Source organism: Budorcas taxicolor, chromosome 3 (assembly GCF_023091745.1).
Source record: "Budorcas taxicolor isolate Tak-1 chromosome 3, Takin1.1, whole genome shotgun sequence".
In the NCBI taxonomy this organism is placed as follows: domain Eukaryota; kingdom Metazoa; phylum Chordata; class Mammalia; order Artiodactyla; family Bovidae; genus Budorcas; species Budorcas taxicolor.
In genome coordinates, this window is record NC_068912.1 from 6,557,751 (window position 1) to 6,576,823 (window position 19,073).

At 40.2% G+C, this 19,073-nt stretch overlaps 1 protein-coding gene across 1 annotated transcript in view; it reads left to right on the forward strand.

Annotated features, from left to right (window-relative positions):
* Positions 1-19,073, forward strand: part of RGS5 (regulator of G protein signaling 5) — a 52,645-nt gene that overhangs the window by 12,890 nt on the left and 20,682 nt on the right. The window contains exon 2 of the mRNA XM_052637648.1: positions 18,445-18,555. Coding sequence (XP_052493608.1) covers positions 18,445-18,555 — 111 coding nt within the window. The remainder of the gene's footprint in view (positions 1-18,444; positions 18,556-19,073) is intronic.

Genomic DNA, 19,073 nt, shown 5'->3' on the forward strand with positions numbered 1-19,073 from the left:
AACACCTTATCCTGACTTTCCTGATAGTTTTATAGTTACCAAATTAACTCGATTAAAATGGCAACCCACTCCAGTGTTCTCCCCTGGAGAATCCCAGGGATGGGGAAGCCTGGTGGGCTGCCGTCTATGGGGTCGCACAGAGTCAGACACGACTGAAGCGACTTAGCAGCAGCAGCAGCAAAAAAAGAAAACTAACTGTAAATGCTATATGCAAGACTCTAGAGGAAAAAAAAGACCCTAGATAATAACTCCTAGAGAGTTACACCGTAATAATGAAGCCAACAGGACACTATGTCTGGTTTGAGCTTTGGGGGCTAAGAGAGAAGGAGCAAGATTAGAGAAGAATAACTTGTCCAGGGAGGAAATTTAGATAACTAAATGTTGACATATAGACTTCTAACTTAGTAACTCCTATCTCAATAAACACACAATTGGAGGAATCCCTATTCACCAAGTCAAGATGTATGAGTACCTCAGGTCAGAATTCATTGCTCATTGGGAGAAAAATGAGGGCATGCTCTAAGGATACTGGAAAGAAGTTTCCAAGATTATGCCCCTGTGATATATCCATGGACCTCAAAAGTTTCTTTGGAACTTTTAGAAAATATATGATGAAGATGGAGACTTCCTTATTAAACTTTGGGACAGATCTCTGGGGAACCTGGGAGAAGGAAAGGGAGACAGCACCTGCTTTTGGGATCCAAACCAATAACATCTCCTCCCTGGTCACACAGGAGTCCAGCTAAATGATATGTCCTCAAACCCCAACACTCTGAGAAGCCTTCTCTTTTCTCCCTCAAAGATAAACTGATTTTCCATCCATTGAACTCTCAGAGCTTTTCATCTTCCTTGTATTTTGTATTACTTCCTAAGCAGCTTTCCTCAGATTCAACTTTAGCTGGGTATTTGACATGACCTAACTTAATTCTTATTCTAACCCTGCAAGGTAGATATCATTAACATCACTATTTTGCCAATAAAGAAGCACAGATGAGTTAAATGTTTGGCCCAAGGTCCGATGATACACTCCATACACTGATATACTGAGTTCTGGCGTGCCAGTTTCAAACATGGGACCGTTCTACCATGTCATAGCTGCATCCAAATAAAGCTATGTATATAGTTGGCCCATAGTCCCTGGAGGTTCTACAGATTCAACCAATCAGGGATCAAAAGAAAGTCAGACAGAGAAACACAAATATCATATGATATCACTCATATGTGGAATTTTTAAAAAAGAGTACAGATGAACCTATCTACAAAACAGAAATAGAGTTACAGATGTAGAAAACAAACTCACGGTTACTATGGGGTTAAAGGTGAGGGATAAATTGGGAGATTGAGATTGACACATACACGGTAATATATATAAAATAGATAACTAATAAGGACCTACTGTATAGCACCGGGAACCCGACTCAATACTTTGTGATGGCCTGTATGGAAAAAGAATATTAAAAAGGGTGGATATATGTATACATATAGCTGATTCACTTTGCTGTACAGCTGAAACTAACCCAACATTGTAAATCAACTATACTCCAAAACATTTTTTAAAAGTATTTGAAAAAAATCCAGGAAGCTCTAAAAAAGCAAAACTTGAATCTACTGCATGCTGGCAAACTATTTTCATAGCATTTATATTGTATTCACAACTATTTACATGACATGTACTTTGTATTAGGTGATATAAGTAATCTAGAGATGATTTAAAGTATATAGGAGAATGTGTATAGGTATGCGAGTACTACACCATTTTATATGAAACGAGCATTTGCAGAGTTTGATATCCATAGGAAGTAGGGGTGACCCTGGAACCAGTCTTCCATGGATACCAGGGGCAACTGTACACACATCTTCTTTCTAAAATGGGAACTGCTTAAGGTCTGGAACAATCTCTTAATAATTTTGTAAAGCATTCTTCATACTGTCTGGTATGGTGCCTGACACACAGTGGTTACTCTATTAGAGTCTGATAAGTGAATGGATAAATGAATTTGTGAAGCAATAAATAGATAATTCTTAAAGATAGAAATCTTGAGAATAATAGGGTATTATTACAATATATTGAGGAAAGGAGAGAAGAAATGGTCTGAAACGTACTTCTATACTTCAGACAAGTAACAGTCCTCTTACTCCTCATGGTTATGTCATTGCTTTGCTGCACACATAATAATTTGGCAAAGACAAATGTTGGCCAAGTGTTCTTATAATCTGAGCTAATGAATTTGTGTCTATTGTATAAATTCATTACCAGAGGACACATTAATTCTGAGAATCATAGTTTTACTAAGTGATGTCATTTATATGTTTATATTCATCAAGTTTTAAGTAGATTTTACTTTACTTCTCTTTCTTTCCCTTCTTTTCCAGTACCCCTTATTGCCACCTTTGTTTCCTGCTTTTGTAAGATATAAAACCACTAGAGTCCATGGGCAGCTAGAAAATTTCATTCCAGAAAGCCCTTCTTTATAATTTAATGCAGAATGAGATGGAGATGTTCAAAAGACACGGTCACACCAGTGTTCAGAGATGCTCTCGTGGGAATGGCTTCTGACCCCTCCACCTTTGGAACTCAAAATAAACCACAAATTTCTGTCTTCCTCAACTTGAAGACCATTTTCCCACTGTTTATTATCTGGCTTCCAAACTGAATTACAAAAAGTCCAGAAATCCTGCCAACAATATTTCTAATAAGACAGAGAATTGAAGGTCAAAGGGGGGAAAAAAGCCCTCTACTCTGTCTGTCTTGTCCCCTCCACTGTCTCATTACCCCTAATAACCTACTCTGAATGATGACTATGTCAGAGACAGGCCATAAAAGCATGGGAATTTTCTCAATTTCCATGGGAATCCTTGTGTAGGGTGTAACCAGTGCTTGGGAAAAACAATGCTATTATTTTTTTTTCATTTTAAAATAGCAGCACAAGGCTGGTGATATTCTAATATAACTCTCAGCTGTGGGAGGCAGCAGCAAAGGTCTCCCAATTTGCTTTCTTTGTCTCTCTGTGGGATTGTTGCCCAGAAATGTATATTCTCTATGCTTTCAGAATGAGTTGCATTATTTCAAGGTGGAAACCTTCGAAAAGGAGCCTATCTTGTATGTTAATCAAAAGGACCTTTGTTGAATTCTATTCTAGTCTATTTATCCAATAAGCATTTTTTTTCCCAAAAACCAGGTGCAAAGTGCTTGATAGGATAGTAGAACAAACACGGTAGAACAATAGTAATAAGCAATATTTAAGGAATATTTAATATGTGGTAAGAGCTCTCCTAGGGGCTCCCCAGTTGGCCCTAGTAGTAAAGAACCCTCCTGCTGATGCAGGAGACATAAGAGATGTGGGTTTGATCCCAGGGTCAGAAAGATCCCCTGGAGGAGGGCATGGCGACCTACTCCAGTATTCTTGCCTGGGGCATTCCATGGACAGAGGAGGCTGGTGGGCTACATGTCCATAGAGTCACAAAGACTCAGACATGACTGAAGCAACTTAGCACACAAGTGCTCTCTAATGCCTTGACATATTTAGCTCCATTATATACATATATATATATGCATAATGCTTGGGAAAGATTGAGGGCTGGAGAAGAAGGGGTGACAGAGGATGACATGGTTGGATGGCATCACTGACTCAATGGACAGGACTTTGAACAAACTTTAGGAGATAGTGAAAAATGGAAGCCTGGCATGCTGGAGTCTATGGGGTTGCAAGGAATAGGACATGACTGAGCAAATGATCAACATATATAAACATATGTATATACACATAAATGAGGTAGGAACTATATTATCAGTATATTATTGTATCAATATATTAATCAACTATATTATCAACTATATATTAACTATATTATACTATCAACTATATTATCAACTATATATTAACTATATTGTTATTATCAAATATATTATCAATTTTATGTAGAAAATTGGAAGCTTAGAATTTAAGTAACTTGCCCAAAGTCACTTAGTAAGATAATATAAACAAACTAGTATAATAAACAAGCTAGTAAGATAATATAAACAAACTAGTATAGACTTGTACTTTTAGCCTTTACACCATCCTAGGAGTTAAAGCAACTTTAAAGTACTTAATTATTTTCAAGATGCTTTGGGAGACCAAGGAAATAAAAAATGGTCGCCACCCTCAATGAGCTTGTTATCTCACTGGGAGTACATATACATGGAACTCTTAGATATGCATTCATGAGAAACTAGAGTAATTGGCTGAAAACATGCTGTCCATAAGTTCAGCCAAAGAAAAGCATTCTAGCCTTTGCTCCGTAACTTACTGGAAATCTAAGGATAAGATCTTATACAAACCTCAGTGTTTTACTTTTAAAATAAGGGAAAAGCAAATTCAAAGCTCTGTAAGGTGCATCAAATATTCTTCTGTTTTGTGATTGGATGTTAGAGAAGAGATAAATCATTACAGACTGGGGTAGGTACAGAGGTTTCAGGGTTTAAAAAATGAGATCGTTCTGGTCTTAGAGCATTAGAAGAATTTTAATTGTCACATGAGTGGAAGAAGGCAGAGACTGTGTGCTTGGGGGTTAAAGAGTTGGCCATTGGGATTAGGTACACAAGTAGTTGTGGGGAACCAAGGGAAAGAAACTTAGAAGTGGAGGACTTTAGAAGCAAGAAAGTGATGTTTGAAATTGATACAGTTGATCAGAGATACTCCAAAGTGTGGTCCTGGGAGCAGAGAATTTATATATTTGGCCCCACTTCAGACCTCTTGAATGAGAAATTCTGGGATGGGTCTGAGAAATCTGTGTTTTAACCAGACATGCTGGTGACTGGGGTGCATATGCAAGTTTGAGAACCATCGTAAATACTAGAGAGCCATTACAAACAAGGAGAAAATCGTTTGTACTCTGGTAGTGAGTGTAGGATACATTCAAATGGAAAGATAGAAATCGTGAGGTGGGAATCCTAATTCAGGCCTGGAGAAAGGTGCCAAATTTAGATATGGAGAAGAAAAGACACATGTGAAAGAATTTTCTAGGAAAATTGAACAATATTTGTGACAGATTAGCTATAGGAAATGAAGAAGACAAACAGTCAAATGTGAATCAGAGAGTTTATAAATTATGAGGAGAACATTCTAATTACAGATAAACATGGGATGTTGGGATAATCAGTCCTGAATATGCATTAGAAGTACCGATGCTAAAGCTGAAACCCCAATACTTTGGCCACCTGATGCGAAGAACTGACTCATTTAAAAGACTCTGATGCTGGGAAAGATTGAAGGCAGGAGGAGAAGCGGATGACAGAGGATCAGATGGTTGGATGGCATCAGCGACTCGGTGGACATGAGTTTGAGTAAACTCTGGGAGTTGGTGATGGACAGGGAGGCCTGGTGTGCTGCAGTCCGTGGGGTGTCAAAGAGTCGGACACGACTGAGTGACTGAACTGAACTGAACTGATGAGATGTTGGGAAGGATGGAAGAGAAAAGGAATCCATGATACCATTCACAAGTCATTTCACACCTCAAGTCCTGGCTTTCTCATTTATATTCTCAAGATGTTGAGTATGATAAGCCTAAAGTCTTAGTTTATAATAGCTAAAGAAGATGTTAGAGGTTTTATCACTAAACTTGTTTCCTTCCTCTCTCCTTGTTTTTGACTGAAGACAAGAGAACTTAAATTTCTTAACCTCACCCAGCAAATTAGTGACAGAGTTGAGAACAGGGTTTAGTCAATGGCAAATGTTACTGTTTACTATTTCTTTCCTAAGTTTCCTTCCTACTGTTATATGTTGACAGTTGTCATTTTTGTGTGTAAATAAGCTAGACATGTTCCTTCATTAGCACAGGAGTTAGTAAATAATAATAATACTAGTCCCTGTCATTTATGGATTACATTGTCTGTGCTAGGCAATACTATAAGCATCTCATATAAAATAACTAATTTCATCACCATGAAAAACTTTTGAGGTAGGTATCATTATTATCTCTAGTTTATAAACGACAAAACTAAGGCAAGGTAAGGTTTAGAAATCTGCCAAAAGTCACGCACATAGTAAGATAAATCTGGTCAGTTTGACTTCAACCTTCATTCCCTTAACCACTGTGTTATACTGGCTATTGCCTTTTAGGAAAAAAATTGCTTAATTTTGGCATTAGCCCCATTCTCCTGGGAAGAGTTTCACTTCACTTTCTCTCTCAGAACAGCCTCTTTGACCTGTATCCTACTTCTTGGCAAATTCTTTCAGTTATATAACTGAGGTGGGAGTTTTGCCACAGTTAGGAGTTGGGTATTTTCTCTGCCAAGGGCAGGGGAAAGATTGAACAAAATCCAACATGTTGCTTGGGACTATAATAAAGAACTCGAGATCTGGAAAGTATCTTATGAAATCATCTGGACCTATCCAGATGTCATATGACTTAGAGCTTATCCAAAACAGCTGGTTTTGTCTTTTCTTGGTGAATTTTCTTCAGCAATGGAAAGTTGGCCACATTTAGTTCAGTTTCCATGGTTTCATCAACCATATGGTGAGTAAGTTCTCTTGAATGCTTCCTGGTTTTTTTTATTTTTTAAGGGTTTTTTATCACACTTATAGAAGGATGACTTTTGAACAACTTTCAAAAGGCAGATATTATTCACGATTCAATGGACGTGAGCAAACTCTGGGAGACAGTGGAGGACAGAGGAGTCTGTCTGGCATGCTACAGTCCATGGGGTTGAAAAGAGTCAGACACAATTTAGTGGCTGAACAACAACATTGTTATTTATATCTTTCTTTTTTGAAGCATCATAATGCCTTGAAGTTATTCCAAGAATCCTTGCTTGTGTCTGGGTATTAGGCTTGAGTGAAGTCGGGAGCTCCGGGACTAAAAAGGTCAAGTCTCATTACGAGCACCATATAGCTGTCCCTCTCTATGATCCTGGCATTTCCCTGGAGTCCCACAAATGTGTGTGTGTGGCAGGGTAGAGTAGGGGTGTTGATTAGCTAGAGAACCCTAAACCAGAGTCCTGTAAACTTGTCTCAGAGGTTCTGTCTTTCCCCCTCTGTTTCTCTGCCTCTTTCTTTATCACTCATCAAAAGCAACATTTCTGTTGAGGATCAAGCCAGTGTATCTCCCCTGCAAGTTTAGGGTCTTCGAAAACAAAAGCTAGAAATGAGATATTATCTTCAATCAATACCTGCTTTTGGCCTTACAACACAATTCCCTCAGAAGTAAGAAAGCACAAATCCCTACCTCCCTTCTTGAAAGTCAGAAGAAAAACTATCAGTATAGAAAAAAAAGCATGAACTAACACCTCAATTCATTAATATTTTATATGTTATCTTTGTTATTTTTAAGAGTTGCTGCAGGCCACTTGTTCTCTGCCTGTGTATCGTGAGCAGGGAACTCTTGCCCACAGCTAGAGTCCTTGCACCTAGATTCAGGGATCATGCGATTAGAATGAAAGGCCAGTGACACCTGGAAATATCAAGGGTGTGGAGAGACAGAGTCTGCTTCTCCCTCAAGTGATGGAGGAAGACAACACATCACCAGGCTCTATCGATCTTCCCATGCCCAGCCTGCATTTGACCGACAGGGAACAAACAAAGGTCCTGCAAAGACAGACTTTCCCCAGCTGCCTCTAAGTGAGTGAGGGCCTCACTTTCTGTATTCATCATTGCTTTGCAGCCCAAATATCTTCCTGGCTTTCAACATGGAGCTTTCCTTCTATCTTCCCCAGTATAGAGTCACCAGAAATTGCTTCTGATTTTTCCCAGTTCTCACGCTTTAGTATCTTTGTGATTTCACCAGGAAAGTAGTGTTTATTGCATATAATTCACTCCTCCCATGAAGAGAAAATGAGCTTAATGAAATCAAATACTAATATCCCAGAAGTTAAGAGTAACTGCTATAAACTGTAATACTAGGCAAAACAAGATGGGTGTTATTTAAGTAAAGATGATAATGATGGTTACCGTGCACTGCATGCCATTTATGTCTAGGCACTGGGCTAACTTTTGCATGCATCATTTCATACGCACCACATGGAAGCTTTTTACAGCACATATGTAGTAATGTTTTCCTCATTTTACAGATGATGTAACTGAGGCCAAGAGACATTATTTAACTTGCCTACGATGCCATAGATTATAAGTGGCTATTGAAAACTAGCCTAAATCAACTTATTGCTGTCACTCTTAGGTTCTTTTTGTAGATAATTGTAGCTAGCTATTACTGGTTAGTGGTGGATGATGCTTAGTTCTTTCTGCACAGCTTCACTGCTGCTGCTGCTGCTGCTAAGTCACTTCAGTCGTGTCCGACTCTGTGAGACCCCATAGATGGCAGCCCACCAGGCTCCCCCATCCCTGGGATTCTCCAGGCAAGGACACTGGAGTGGGCTGCCATTTCCTCCTCCAGTGCATCAAAGTGAAAAGTGAAAGTGAAGTCGCTCAGTCGTGTCTGACTCTTCGCGACCCCATGGACTGCAGCCTACCAGGCTCCTCCTTCCATGGGATTTTCCAGGCAAGAGTACTGGAGTGGGGTGCCATTGCCTTCTCCAGCACAGCTTCACTACCAGCTTATAAAAGCATATGTATAGTGAAACCCAATGTTCCATACTTACTCAGCCATATAATTGTTAACATTGGTGCAAAATATTTATACAACTTGTTCTGTACTTTTAATAAAGGCTTATTCTTTGTGCTCTGACTATAACTTGCAGGAAAATTTCACTCTGACAATACAATTCTGAGCTGGGATTCTTTCTTTTTTTTTAATTTTTAAAGTTTGTTTTTGGCCGAGCTGGGCCCTCATTGCTGCACAGGCTTTTCTTTAGTTGTGGCGTGGAGGTTCCTCATCGCAGTGGCTTCTCCTATTGTGGCACATGGATGCGCAGGCTTCAGTAGCCGGGGCACAGGGGCTCCGCGGCTCTAGAGCATGGGCTCAGTATTTGTAGCACATGGGCTTAGCTGCTCCTCAGCATATGGGATCTTCCCAGATCAGGGATCGAACCTGTGTCTCCCGCATTGGCTGGTGGCTTCTTTACCCCTGAGCTACCAGAGAAGCCCCTGAGGTGGGATTCTAATACCTTTGTAGCTGGTATCAGTCAACAAGAAACCTCTGAATCAAGGGGATAGAGGATGACTTAGGAATGAAGTCACAGGTGCCATCTCTAAGTGTGAAGAGCTATTTACATCCTTATAACCTTTCTATGGGGTGGATGTGAGTTTCCACTATAGTATCACCAGTACAAATGAACTGACTATCATTGTGACTGCAGAGAGCCCATTCTCTAATGAACAAATCTATGAGTGAAAACTCACTTCTAACGTGCTCTGGTAATTGACAAGGCATCTGGTGGGGCCCGCCCTCTGTAAGGACAGCTAAGGCACCTATAGCGGCCACCCCTGGACCGTGGTCTTTTTCACAAGCCTGCTGACCACTGTGATTAGGGCAAATAGTCAAAGGTAATGCTTGCACAGTGTCACACGGTAGCAATTACAAGCAGCTGAAAGTTTTCATTTCACTGTTTGGATTCCTGATTTTGTGTTTGTCTCACCCAGCTGAAACGTAAACTCTGTGAGAAGATCTTATCCTTGTGTTTCACAAGAATTTCAAAACCTGTAATAGTCTATGGCACATGGCAAGCATTTAATAAACATACTTTTAATTTGTTGAATAAATAAGTGAGCAAAAGGAGACTCAACTAAGGCCAGTCTTTTCTATCTCAATGTGAATCTATGAAATAAAGTCAGTCGGCTTGTAGATGAGATCCATAGTCTTACTGCAGGTTGCCTGTCTAGGGCCCTAATGCTGAGTTAATCTGGGGCAGTTATTTGAACATAAGAATGAAAGTAGCTGTTATTACAAGAACTTACTGAAAGAAGAGGTTGTGTGCGTGTGTGCGTGTATGTGCTGTTGTGTCTGACTCTTTGTGACCCCATGGACTGTAGCCAGTCAGGCTCCTCTGTCCATGGGATTTTTCAAGGCAAGAATTACTGGAGTGGATTGCTATTTCCTTCTCCAGGGGATCTTCCCCACCCAAGGATCGAACCAATGTCTTGGGACCCCTGCATTAGCAGGTGGATTCTTTACCGCTTGAGCCACTTGGGAAGCCCAAATGAAGAGATCAGAAAACATTAAATGTTGAGAGGTCACAATAGACAAATGTAACTTCTATGCATCCATGCATCCATTGGGCACAACTGACGTTGTCAATTCAATTTTCTTTTAGCCATCTTATAGTGTGACAGTACCGGCTATTTAATTCATTTAATATAAGTGAAAACTTGAAAGCACTACCAGGGATGATTCAACTGTGTCTGGAAACAGAGATGTCATTTTGGAGTTATATCCTAATGCATGAGTAATAATAATACTGTGCATGCTTTAGCATTTTCTTCATCAGTCTATCATTTGGACCACTAAGGAGTATTTCATATTAAGTAACCCAGAGTCATTTTCCATAAAGTATCATACTAATAATATATGCCAGGTAAAAAAAAAATAAATGCATGCTTTAACATGGTATCTCAATGCATTAGTAAATTACTCTTCCACTTTCTGATAAGCAATGAGTGGATTTTCTTTAGTTCAGATAGAAGAAGAAGGTTCGGAGAAGCCAATGGCATCCAACTCCAGTACTTTTGCCTGGAAAATCTCATGGACAGAGGAGCCTGGAAGGCTGCAGTCCATGGGGTCACTAAGAGTTGGACACAACTGAGCGACTTTCACTTTCACGAACTGGAGAAGGAAATGGCAACCCACTCCAGCATTCTTGCCTGGAGAATCCCAGGGACTGGGGAGCCTGGTGGGCTGCCGTCTATGGGGTCGCACAGAGTCGGACATGACTGAAGTGACTTAGCAGCAGCAGTAGCAGAAGAAGGTTATTTCAGGAAAATGGTAGATGCCAAATTTACACATTCTCTCGCCATCAAAATGACCCTGGAGGGCCTTTTCCCGGTATGTGAGAATCAATCTTGATTTTAAGGGGGATCCTGTGGAGTTTGAGAATTGACCTGACTTTCCAGTGATGTTTCCTTATGTTCTTCTGAGGTTTTTCAAGATCACCCTTGTCTCTCATGAGAGACAAACTCTACTGATATCAAGTTTTCAATGAACAGCCAACAAGAAGGCTTGTCCAGTCTTGAACCAAATGAATCTCTCTAGGTGGGTCCAGCACAGTGAACACACGTGCCCTGGGCCCCCTTCTCTCCATCAGCCTCTGCTGGGGTTCTGTCTACATGACTTGGATCTCGGCAGCAAGAACTCAGAGAGCGCCTTTATTCCTCTGCTTTTCCGATCCAGTTGCCAGTACTCTCCAGCTGTGGTCTTATTGAAAACAAGTGCTTTAGGAACTTTTATTTATCTTTCATGGGTATTTATTACATTTCTTTTTTGGAGCCAAGAAAGGTCATGTCCTTTTTGCCCCTGTAGAAACAAGGTTTGTAGTGTTTCTTTACCAGGCAGCAGCCAGGAACAGATGTGCTTCTCTGATGTGTATACCTTCCTGTGGCCAACAACACAGATCTAAGTTGGATTGGCTTTAAAATGGATTGTCCTTGGCAGGGGACAAGTTAGAACACTTCTTTTGGAAATGTGTTGTAAAATCTTGTCCTATACTTCCCGATTTTCTTCCATCCTGTCTTCTTCCCTGGCTCTTCAAAACATACGTCCCACCCCAGAACTAGTCCGTGCCTCGGGGCTACTTCTGTTTAAGTAAAACCTGATAAATTTTGGCCTCATAATGGATTCTACTCAGACTGTTAATGACTGTAATTACCCTGCCTGCCTTTTCTACCCGGTGTGAGGGACAGAAGACCAGACTCAGTTTGAGCTCTCATTTGTTTGTTTCCAACTTCTCAGACAGAAATTGAATTCAGTGAGAGTCCTTTAAGTCATTTAATGACCCTAACCTCTCCCCAGTTAACCAAAGCAGAGACAGCCTAGTCCTTGATGATATATTCTGTGCTTCATCCCAGTATTTCACCCACCCACTCCAAAATGCAGTTTTACTATAACCTAGCAATTCATTCATTCATTTGCTGATTCATCAGTTTGCATAGTAAATCCTTATTACATGCCTGTTAAGTCCCTGGCTCTGGGCTAAGTACTGAACCTGAAGTTGTGAACAAAACAGATATTAACCCTCTTCTTGGGACCTGACATTCTAGTGGGAGAGGGACAGACAGTACTCAAATAAATATGCAGAGATATAAGGTAAATTGACAAAGGCCACAAATGCACGATACAGAGGGCTTTAGAGAGTATAGTAGGAGCTGCTGTTGGAGCACGTGCCTATGGTTTTCATGTTATCACACTGGAGCTCCTTGAGGCTAGGGCCTACTTTTTTTTTTTTTTTAATATATCCCCTCCACTTTTATCCATGATTACAAAAGTATCTAGCAAATAGTTTACACGTACGTGTCCTACACTCACCTGTCCCACGTGTCTCTTAGGCAAGAGATGTCTTTGTAACCCTCGAAACACCCAGCACAGGGCTTTATATATAGTTGGTTATTGACAAAGTTTATTTGAACATAATTGCATTTTTAAACATTCTGCTATATTTTTGTTTTAGTGATTGCTTGTACTGTTTCCCACACTTATTCACCTTAAAAGGTAACAGTTTTCCCTCAATTCACCAATTAGTCTGAAGGACTGAGGTGGCCCAGGGCCTTTTGAAAACATACCCACCCACACGAGGGACGGATTTAAAATTTCACAACCATACAATTATTCAAACTCTTTTCAGTTTGAAATCACTAATGTGAGTCATCTAGGGGAAAGATTATCTTCCTCTGAACACTTAATTAAAATTTTCACCCAGGCATTTCCAATGATTTTATTTCAAAACAAGCTTTTCTTTGTAAAACCAAAGGATAGCAAGGTTGGGGGTGAGACGAGAGGAGATATGACTCGGTTCCTGTTAACAAGCCTTAATGTAGTGGAGCTAGGAAAACTGCCTGATGGGCAGTCAAATAGAGCCAAAGACTGAGTTGAAGTCACATTAGAAAGTTTCCTTCTCTGGATGGAGTTGTTTTAACATTAAACGAATGTCAGATACATTCAAGCTTGTTTTTAAAGTGAAGTGAAAGTTGCTCAGTCATGTCTGACTCTTTGCAAACCCATGAACTATCCAGTCCATGGAATTCTCCAGGCCAAATACTGGAGTGGGTAGCCTTTCCCTTCTCCAGGGGATCTTCCCAACCCAGGGATCAAACCCAGGTCTCCCGCACTGCAGGCGGATTCTAGACCAGCTGAGCCACAGGGAAGCCTTGTGTTTTTAAGGGGGAGAAATAAATAGAAAGGTTTGAGCTTTATTTTTTGCTTGATTTTCCAGTTGTTGTTGTTTCATTCCCATATCTGTACGTGTCACTATGGTGGGGAGGAAGGGGTAAAAGTGGAGTGAAAGTAATCCAGGAATCTTAAGGAGAAAAACAAATGTAGTAACGCTGTTTATTCTTCCAAAAGCAGTAAGGTATTTCAAGTGGTTTCTACCTCAGCATCAGTCAAACTGTTCAGCTTTTAAACTTTTATTGTTTTATAAGAGAAACAGTAATATTATTCACTCTCTGTATTCTCTCAAAATCCTAATTCAATCAAATGGACTTCTCAAGTACACTGACATTTTAATGTCATACATTTGAACCTACACTGAACCATGGAAAGAAGTATTTTCTGAAGCACTTCACTTCCTTTCTCCCTTACATCCCCAGGGCAAGTATGAGGAAAAGAGTAATCTTATGTTCTCATGTGTTTCTCTACTTGGAGGAAGTGAAATGTGATTTTCTATAGGCAATATTACAAATGGCAGTTGGTTTTTAGATTATCTTTCAAAAAGACAAGTTTAAATAATGATATAGATAAAATTATACAAGAGTTCTGATTCACTCTGGTTTTAAAAGGCTTTTGTAGGATGTCTTGGAGAATTTAACCACCATTTATAGACAGTATTTTTAAGTGAGTAAATGCATCTGAAAGAGTTAGCAAAGAAAAATTTGAAACAGGTTTATAAGATAGGATGCTACCTCTTTGAAGGCAAATTTCAATAATTTTATCTCTTTTCGGTCTTTCATACCAAATTTGCTGAAGGCTGCATACTATACAGAGGTTCCTCTCTCATCCATCCTTCTATCAGGAAGAGGAGACAGAGTGAACAGACTTCATCAATATTGCTTTCTGCTCTCTCCAATTAATTTACACTCAGGCAATGCAGAAGCACTTTCGCATCCCTTAAAATGGACTTCCCCAGTGGCTCGGTAAAGAATCAGCCTGCAATGTGGGAGACTCAGGCTCAGCCCCTGGGTCAGGAAGATCCCGTGGAGAAGGGAATGGCAACCAACTCCAGTATTCTTGCCTGGAGAATCCCATGGACAGAGGAGCCTGGAGGGCTACAGTTCATGGGGTCACATAGAGTCGAACACGACTGAGCGACTAACGCTTTCAAATGATATGAACAATCTCTTCCTACCCCGGAAGTCCTAGCCTTTTCTTGTCCACCTTGCTGACTGCTATTCCACCCTTGCCTTTTCTGAGAAGCCCTCCTGGCTTCTCCTTGTGAGCACTGGGCTTCTCCAGCAGTGCTCTCCTGCCCTCTTCTTGAACAGCTGCTGTGCTTGTTCACAAGCTTGAGACATCGAAGGACTGTTAACACCTTGCAGGTAAAGGCAAAACTCTGAGTGTTTGTTTTCTGCATACTGATGACACAGTAAACACCATCAAGGAGCAAAGTAGTAATGAATAAACAAAATTTTAAAATGTTCAACACCTTTATTCTAATAACCTCTTCGTGTCCAACTTACTCTTTCACTAGGCAATCAAACAGAAATATCTCTTTGCCTTTTACAAAGGCAAGTGGTGCAAAAAAGAAAAAAGAAATAGAAGTTGAGAGGGAGGAAAAAGCAAAACACGACAAATGTTCCCTGGTGGTTCAGATGGTAACGAAGTGGCCTGCAATGCAGGAGACCTCGGTTCGACTGGGAAGATCCCCTGGAGGAGGACATGGCAACCCACTCCAGTATTCTTGCCTGGAGAATCCCCATGGACAGAGAAGCCTGGTTGGGCTATAGTCCACGAGGTCGCAGAGAGTCAGACACAAAAAGCACAGCACAGATAATATTTATCTAAATATTGGTGAGTGAACTATTGGGTCGAGTGAAACAATTGCTTCATGCCTTCTCCTGTGATCAGGAAGTGAGGGACATATGGGACCAGGAGGAGAGGTATCCTGGATGGAACTCTTCAAGGTCTAGGTAGGTTACCCTGCCTTGGTGGAAAAGGTGAGCCTAGTGTTTCTGGTTGTAGTTCTAAACACTGGCCAGCAGAGGGTAGCCACACACACAGCCCACATTTTCACAGCCAAATACTGTTCTCTTCCTTCAGATAAATATAAAATTGGCAGTTCTTGTCTCTAGAGGTAGAATATGAGAGGAAGTGGATGTATTAATTCTTAGTAACATGTGGGAAATTTTTGAATGTTTTACTTTGGTACTCAAAGCTAGAGAACATGGCTTGAATTTGGCTGGAAAAGAATGATTGTGTAGTTAGAACTAACTTTGAAGAAGCAGTAGTACATGCCAAATGCTGCTCTAAGTGATTCACATTCATTAGTGTATTAAATCATCACAAAATTCTGTGAGTATGTACTATTTTATTATTCCCAATTTCTAGGCAAAAAACTAAACATTAGATAATTTAGGCAACTTGTAAAGTCTGGAACCAAACTGATGTTTATTCTTCTCATGTTTTATATAAGATGCTTAGCAGAACATTCTCAGTTCAGCCACAGTGTTGTGCACAGCTGAGTTCAATCTGCTATAGTGTGGTATCTGAGTTGGTTTATGCCAGACAGTGGGTCCTGTTCAGTTCAGTTCAGTCTCTCAGTCATGTCCGACTCTTTGCGACCCCATGAATCGCAGCACACCAGGACTCCCTGTCCATCACCAACTCCCGGAGTTCACTCAGACTCACGTCCATCGAGTACGTGATGCCATCCAGCCGTCTCATCCTCTGTCATCCCCTCTTCTCCTGCCCCCTAATCCCTCCCAGCATCAGAGTCTTTTCCAATGAGTCAGCTCTTCGCATGAGGTGGCCAAGGTACTGGAGTTTCAGCTTCAGCATCATTCCTTCCAAAGAAATCCCAGGGCTGGATCTCCTTTCAGTCCAAGGGACTCTCAAGAGTCTTCTCCAACACCACAGTTCAAAAGCATCAATTCTTCAGCGCTCAGCCTTCTTCACAGTCCAACTCTCACATCCATATATGACACTGGAAAAACCATAGGCTTGACTAGATGGACCTTTATTGGCAAAGTAATGTCTCTGCTTTTTAATATGCTATCTAGGTTGGTCCTAACTTTCCTTCCAAGGAGTAAGTGTCTTTTAACTTCATGGCTGCAGTCACCATCTGCAGTGATTTTGCAGCCCCCCTCAAATAAAGTCTGACACTGTTTCCACTGTTTCCCCTTCTGTTTCTCATGAAGTGATGGGACCAGATGCCACGATCTTCGTTTTCTGAATGTTGAGCTTTAAGCCAACTTTTTCACTCTCTAATTTCACTTTCATCAAGAGGCTTTTTAGTTCCTCTTCACTTTCTGCCATAAGGGTGGTGTCATCTGCATATCTGAGGTTATTGATATTTCTCCCGGCAATCTTGATTCCAGCTTGTGCTTCTTCCAGCCCAACATTTCTCATGATGTACTCTGCATATAAGTTAAATAAGCAGGGTGACAATATACAGCCATGACATACTCTTTTTCCTATTTGTAAAGACATTGTGGAAGTGACCAATAATTCCAAAATCACATTTTCTATGCTAAAGGAACCTATGATATGATTGAATATCTATGATTTTATAAAGTTACACAATATTTTTCCTTTTCTCCCTAGTGTCCATAATTGCTAATCTCATGTATTTTATATTTTTTAATTGTCTCAGCATCATTTTCATGTGAATGAATGAAGAAAGTGTGTTTATAGTAACACAATTCTATCAGACCTCAACATGACATCACAATCCCATTACAGCTCTCTGAGAACTTTGATTATGATCAGCATTGACTGGGAGATAAATGTTAGCAAATTTGTAAGGAACAAAAATCAAGATATGTTTATTTCACTTTAGCAAATATTTCTGAAAGTTGACTATGCTGCCAAGCTTCATGCTATACACAGGAGTTAAAAGGCATTTAAGACTCAATTCCCTCCTGCAAAGAGGTCTTATATCCAGCTTGGGAAATAGACACATAAGTCAGTAACCACAATGCAATGTAATAATTGTTCAGTCGCTAAGTCATGCGTATCTTTTTGCAATCTTGTGTACTGTAGCCTGCCATGCTCCTCTTGTCCATAGGATTTTCCCAGACAAGAATACTGGAGTGGCTTGCCATTTCCTTCTCCAGAGGATCTTCCCAGACAGGGATCAAGTCTGCATTTCCTATACCAGCAGGCAGATTCTTCACCAGTGAGCCACCAGGAAGTCCTGCAATATGATAAACCATATCTTAAAAGCAAAAGTGAAGTGCTAAGGTGGCAGTGAAAGGCTTTTGGGGTCTCTCAATATACAATGGCTTGTCATATGGATTAATTTTTAAGGTCCGCTTGGTGTTTTATGAATTCAGACTTCTGAGAAAATAGGAAGTTAGTTCTGAAACTGGGCATAAAAATAGTTGTATCCTAGGATGGAGACGTGCCCAGACTTCTGATCACATATATTCACTAAAATATTGAAGACAGAAGGGAGTAGTATAATGCTGTTACAGTCAGTCCATTGATAGTTAATACTCATCTACTGAAGCTTACTGCATAGAGGATACTGCTGCAAGAACCATTGTGGAACAATGGGCAAAGGGGTGCAAAAAATCAAATACATATAAAAAAACATTTTATAGAGAATTAATCATAAAGCAGAATAGTTTAACTTTATAGCTGGAAATGATTAAAGGAAACATCTAGGTTAACTGTCATTTTACAGATGAGGGAACTGAGGTCTGGCAATTAAAAAAAAAAAAAACACAATTACCTTTTTCCAAATGTTACATGTCTAATTAGTGGCGGAGCTAGAACCAGAGCCCTCAGAAGACTGGTAGGCAATACAGTTAGTTGCACTTGTGAATTTAAAATCAGACAGCTTGGGGTCAGGTCCATTTCTATCACATACTGGCTGGGTTATCTTAAGTTATTCGAATTCTCTGTCATTAGTTTCTTCATCTGTAAAGTGGGACTACTATAGTATCTGCTATATATAATGTGAAAAAATACATATGAAAAAATTGAGATTACAATGAGATAACACGTATTATCCAGGGATGTATTAAGAGCTTGATAAGTGTTATTAGAACTTATGTATCCCAATTTCTATTTTAGTATTCTTTCCACCACCACAGTGAAATGGTTTTTTCTTTATTTTTGTTTCTCTGACATGGAAAGAAATCTCTTTTGTAGATCTCTATGCTCATGCAGTGTTCTTTTCCCCTCATATATCTCTTTTTTCAGGGCCAAGGAGATTAAGATCAAGTTGGGAATTCTCCTCCAGAAGCCGGAATCTGCCATTGACCTTGTCATTCCATACAATGAGAAGCCGGAGAAGCCAGCCAAGACCCAGAAGTGAGTCATGATTATGGATTCCACTCTCTACCTCTGGAGAATGGCTATTCTTCAAGTGGAGAGAACCATCCCTCTGTAGAACTACTCCCTTCCGTGACTCACCAAGGGACATAAGAGACCTCAGAGAGTTCGTTTGTATTGATAAACAGGAATTTTTTTACACTCTCCTGTATATGGAGCATAATATTGCTTACTGGCAGGATGCTTAAACAAAAAAGATAAGACCCCGTTTTGGGACATCGTTGGAGAGATGGGCCGTATCTTATAAAATGACACCAGTCACCTCATCAGTTACTTCTGACACAAAAGTATGGTTAAAAATATCTGTTCACTTGCTGTCCTTGGATGAGGTGAGCATTCTTGATCCAATTAATTACGATGACCAGATGCTCACCTGCTCTGGAAATATCCAAGACTGCTTCCTCAGCAAGGAGATATAAGTGGGAACAGTTCCCTCAAGAAGAGGCTGGCATCAAGACAGACAATTAAGTCTAATCGTTTCTTCTCCAACTCATTGT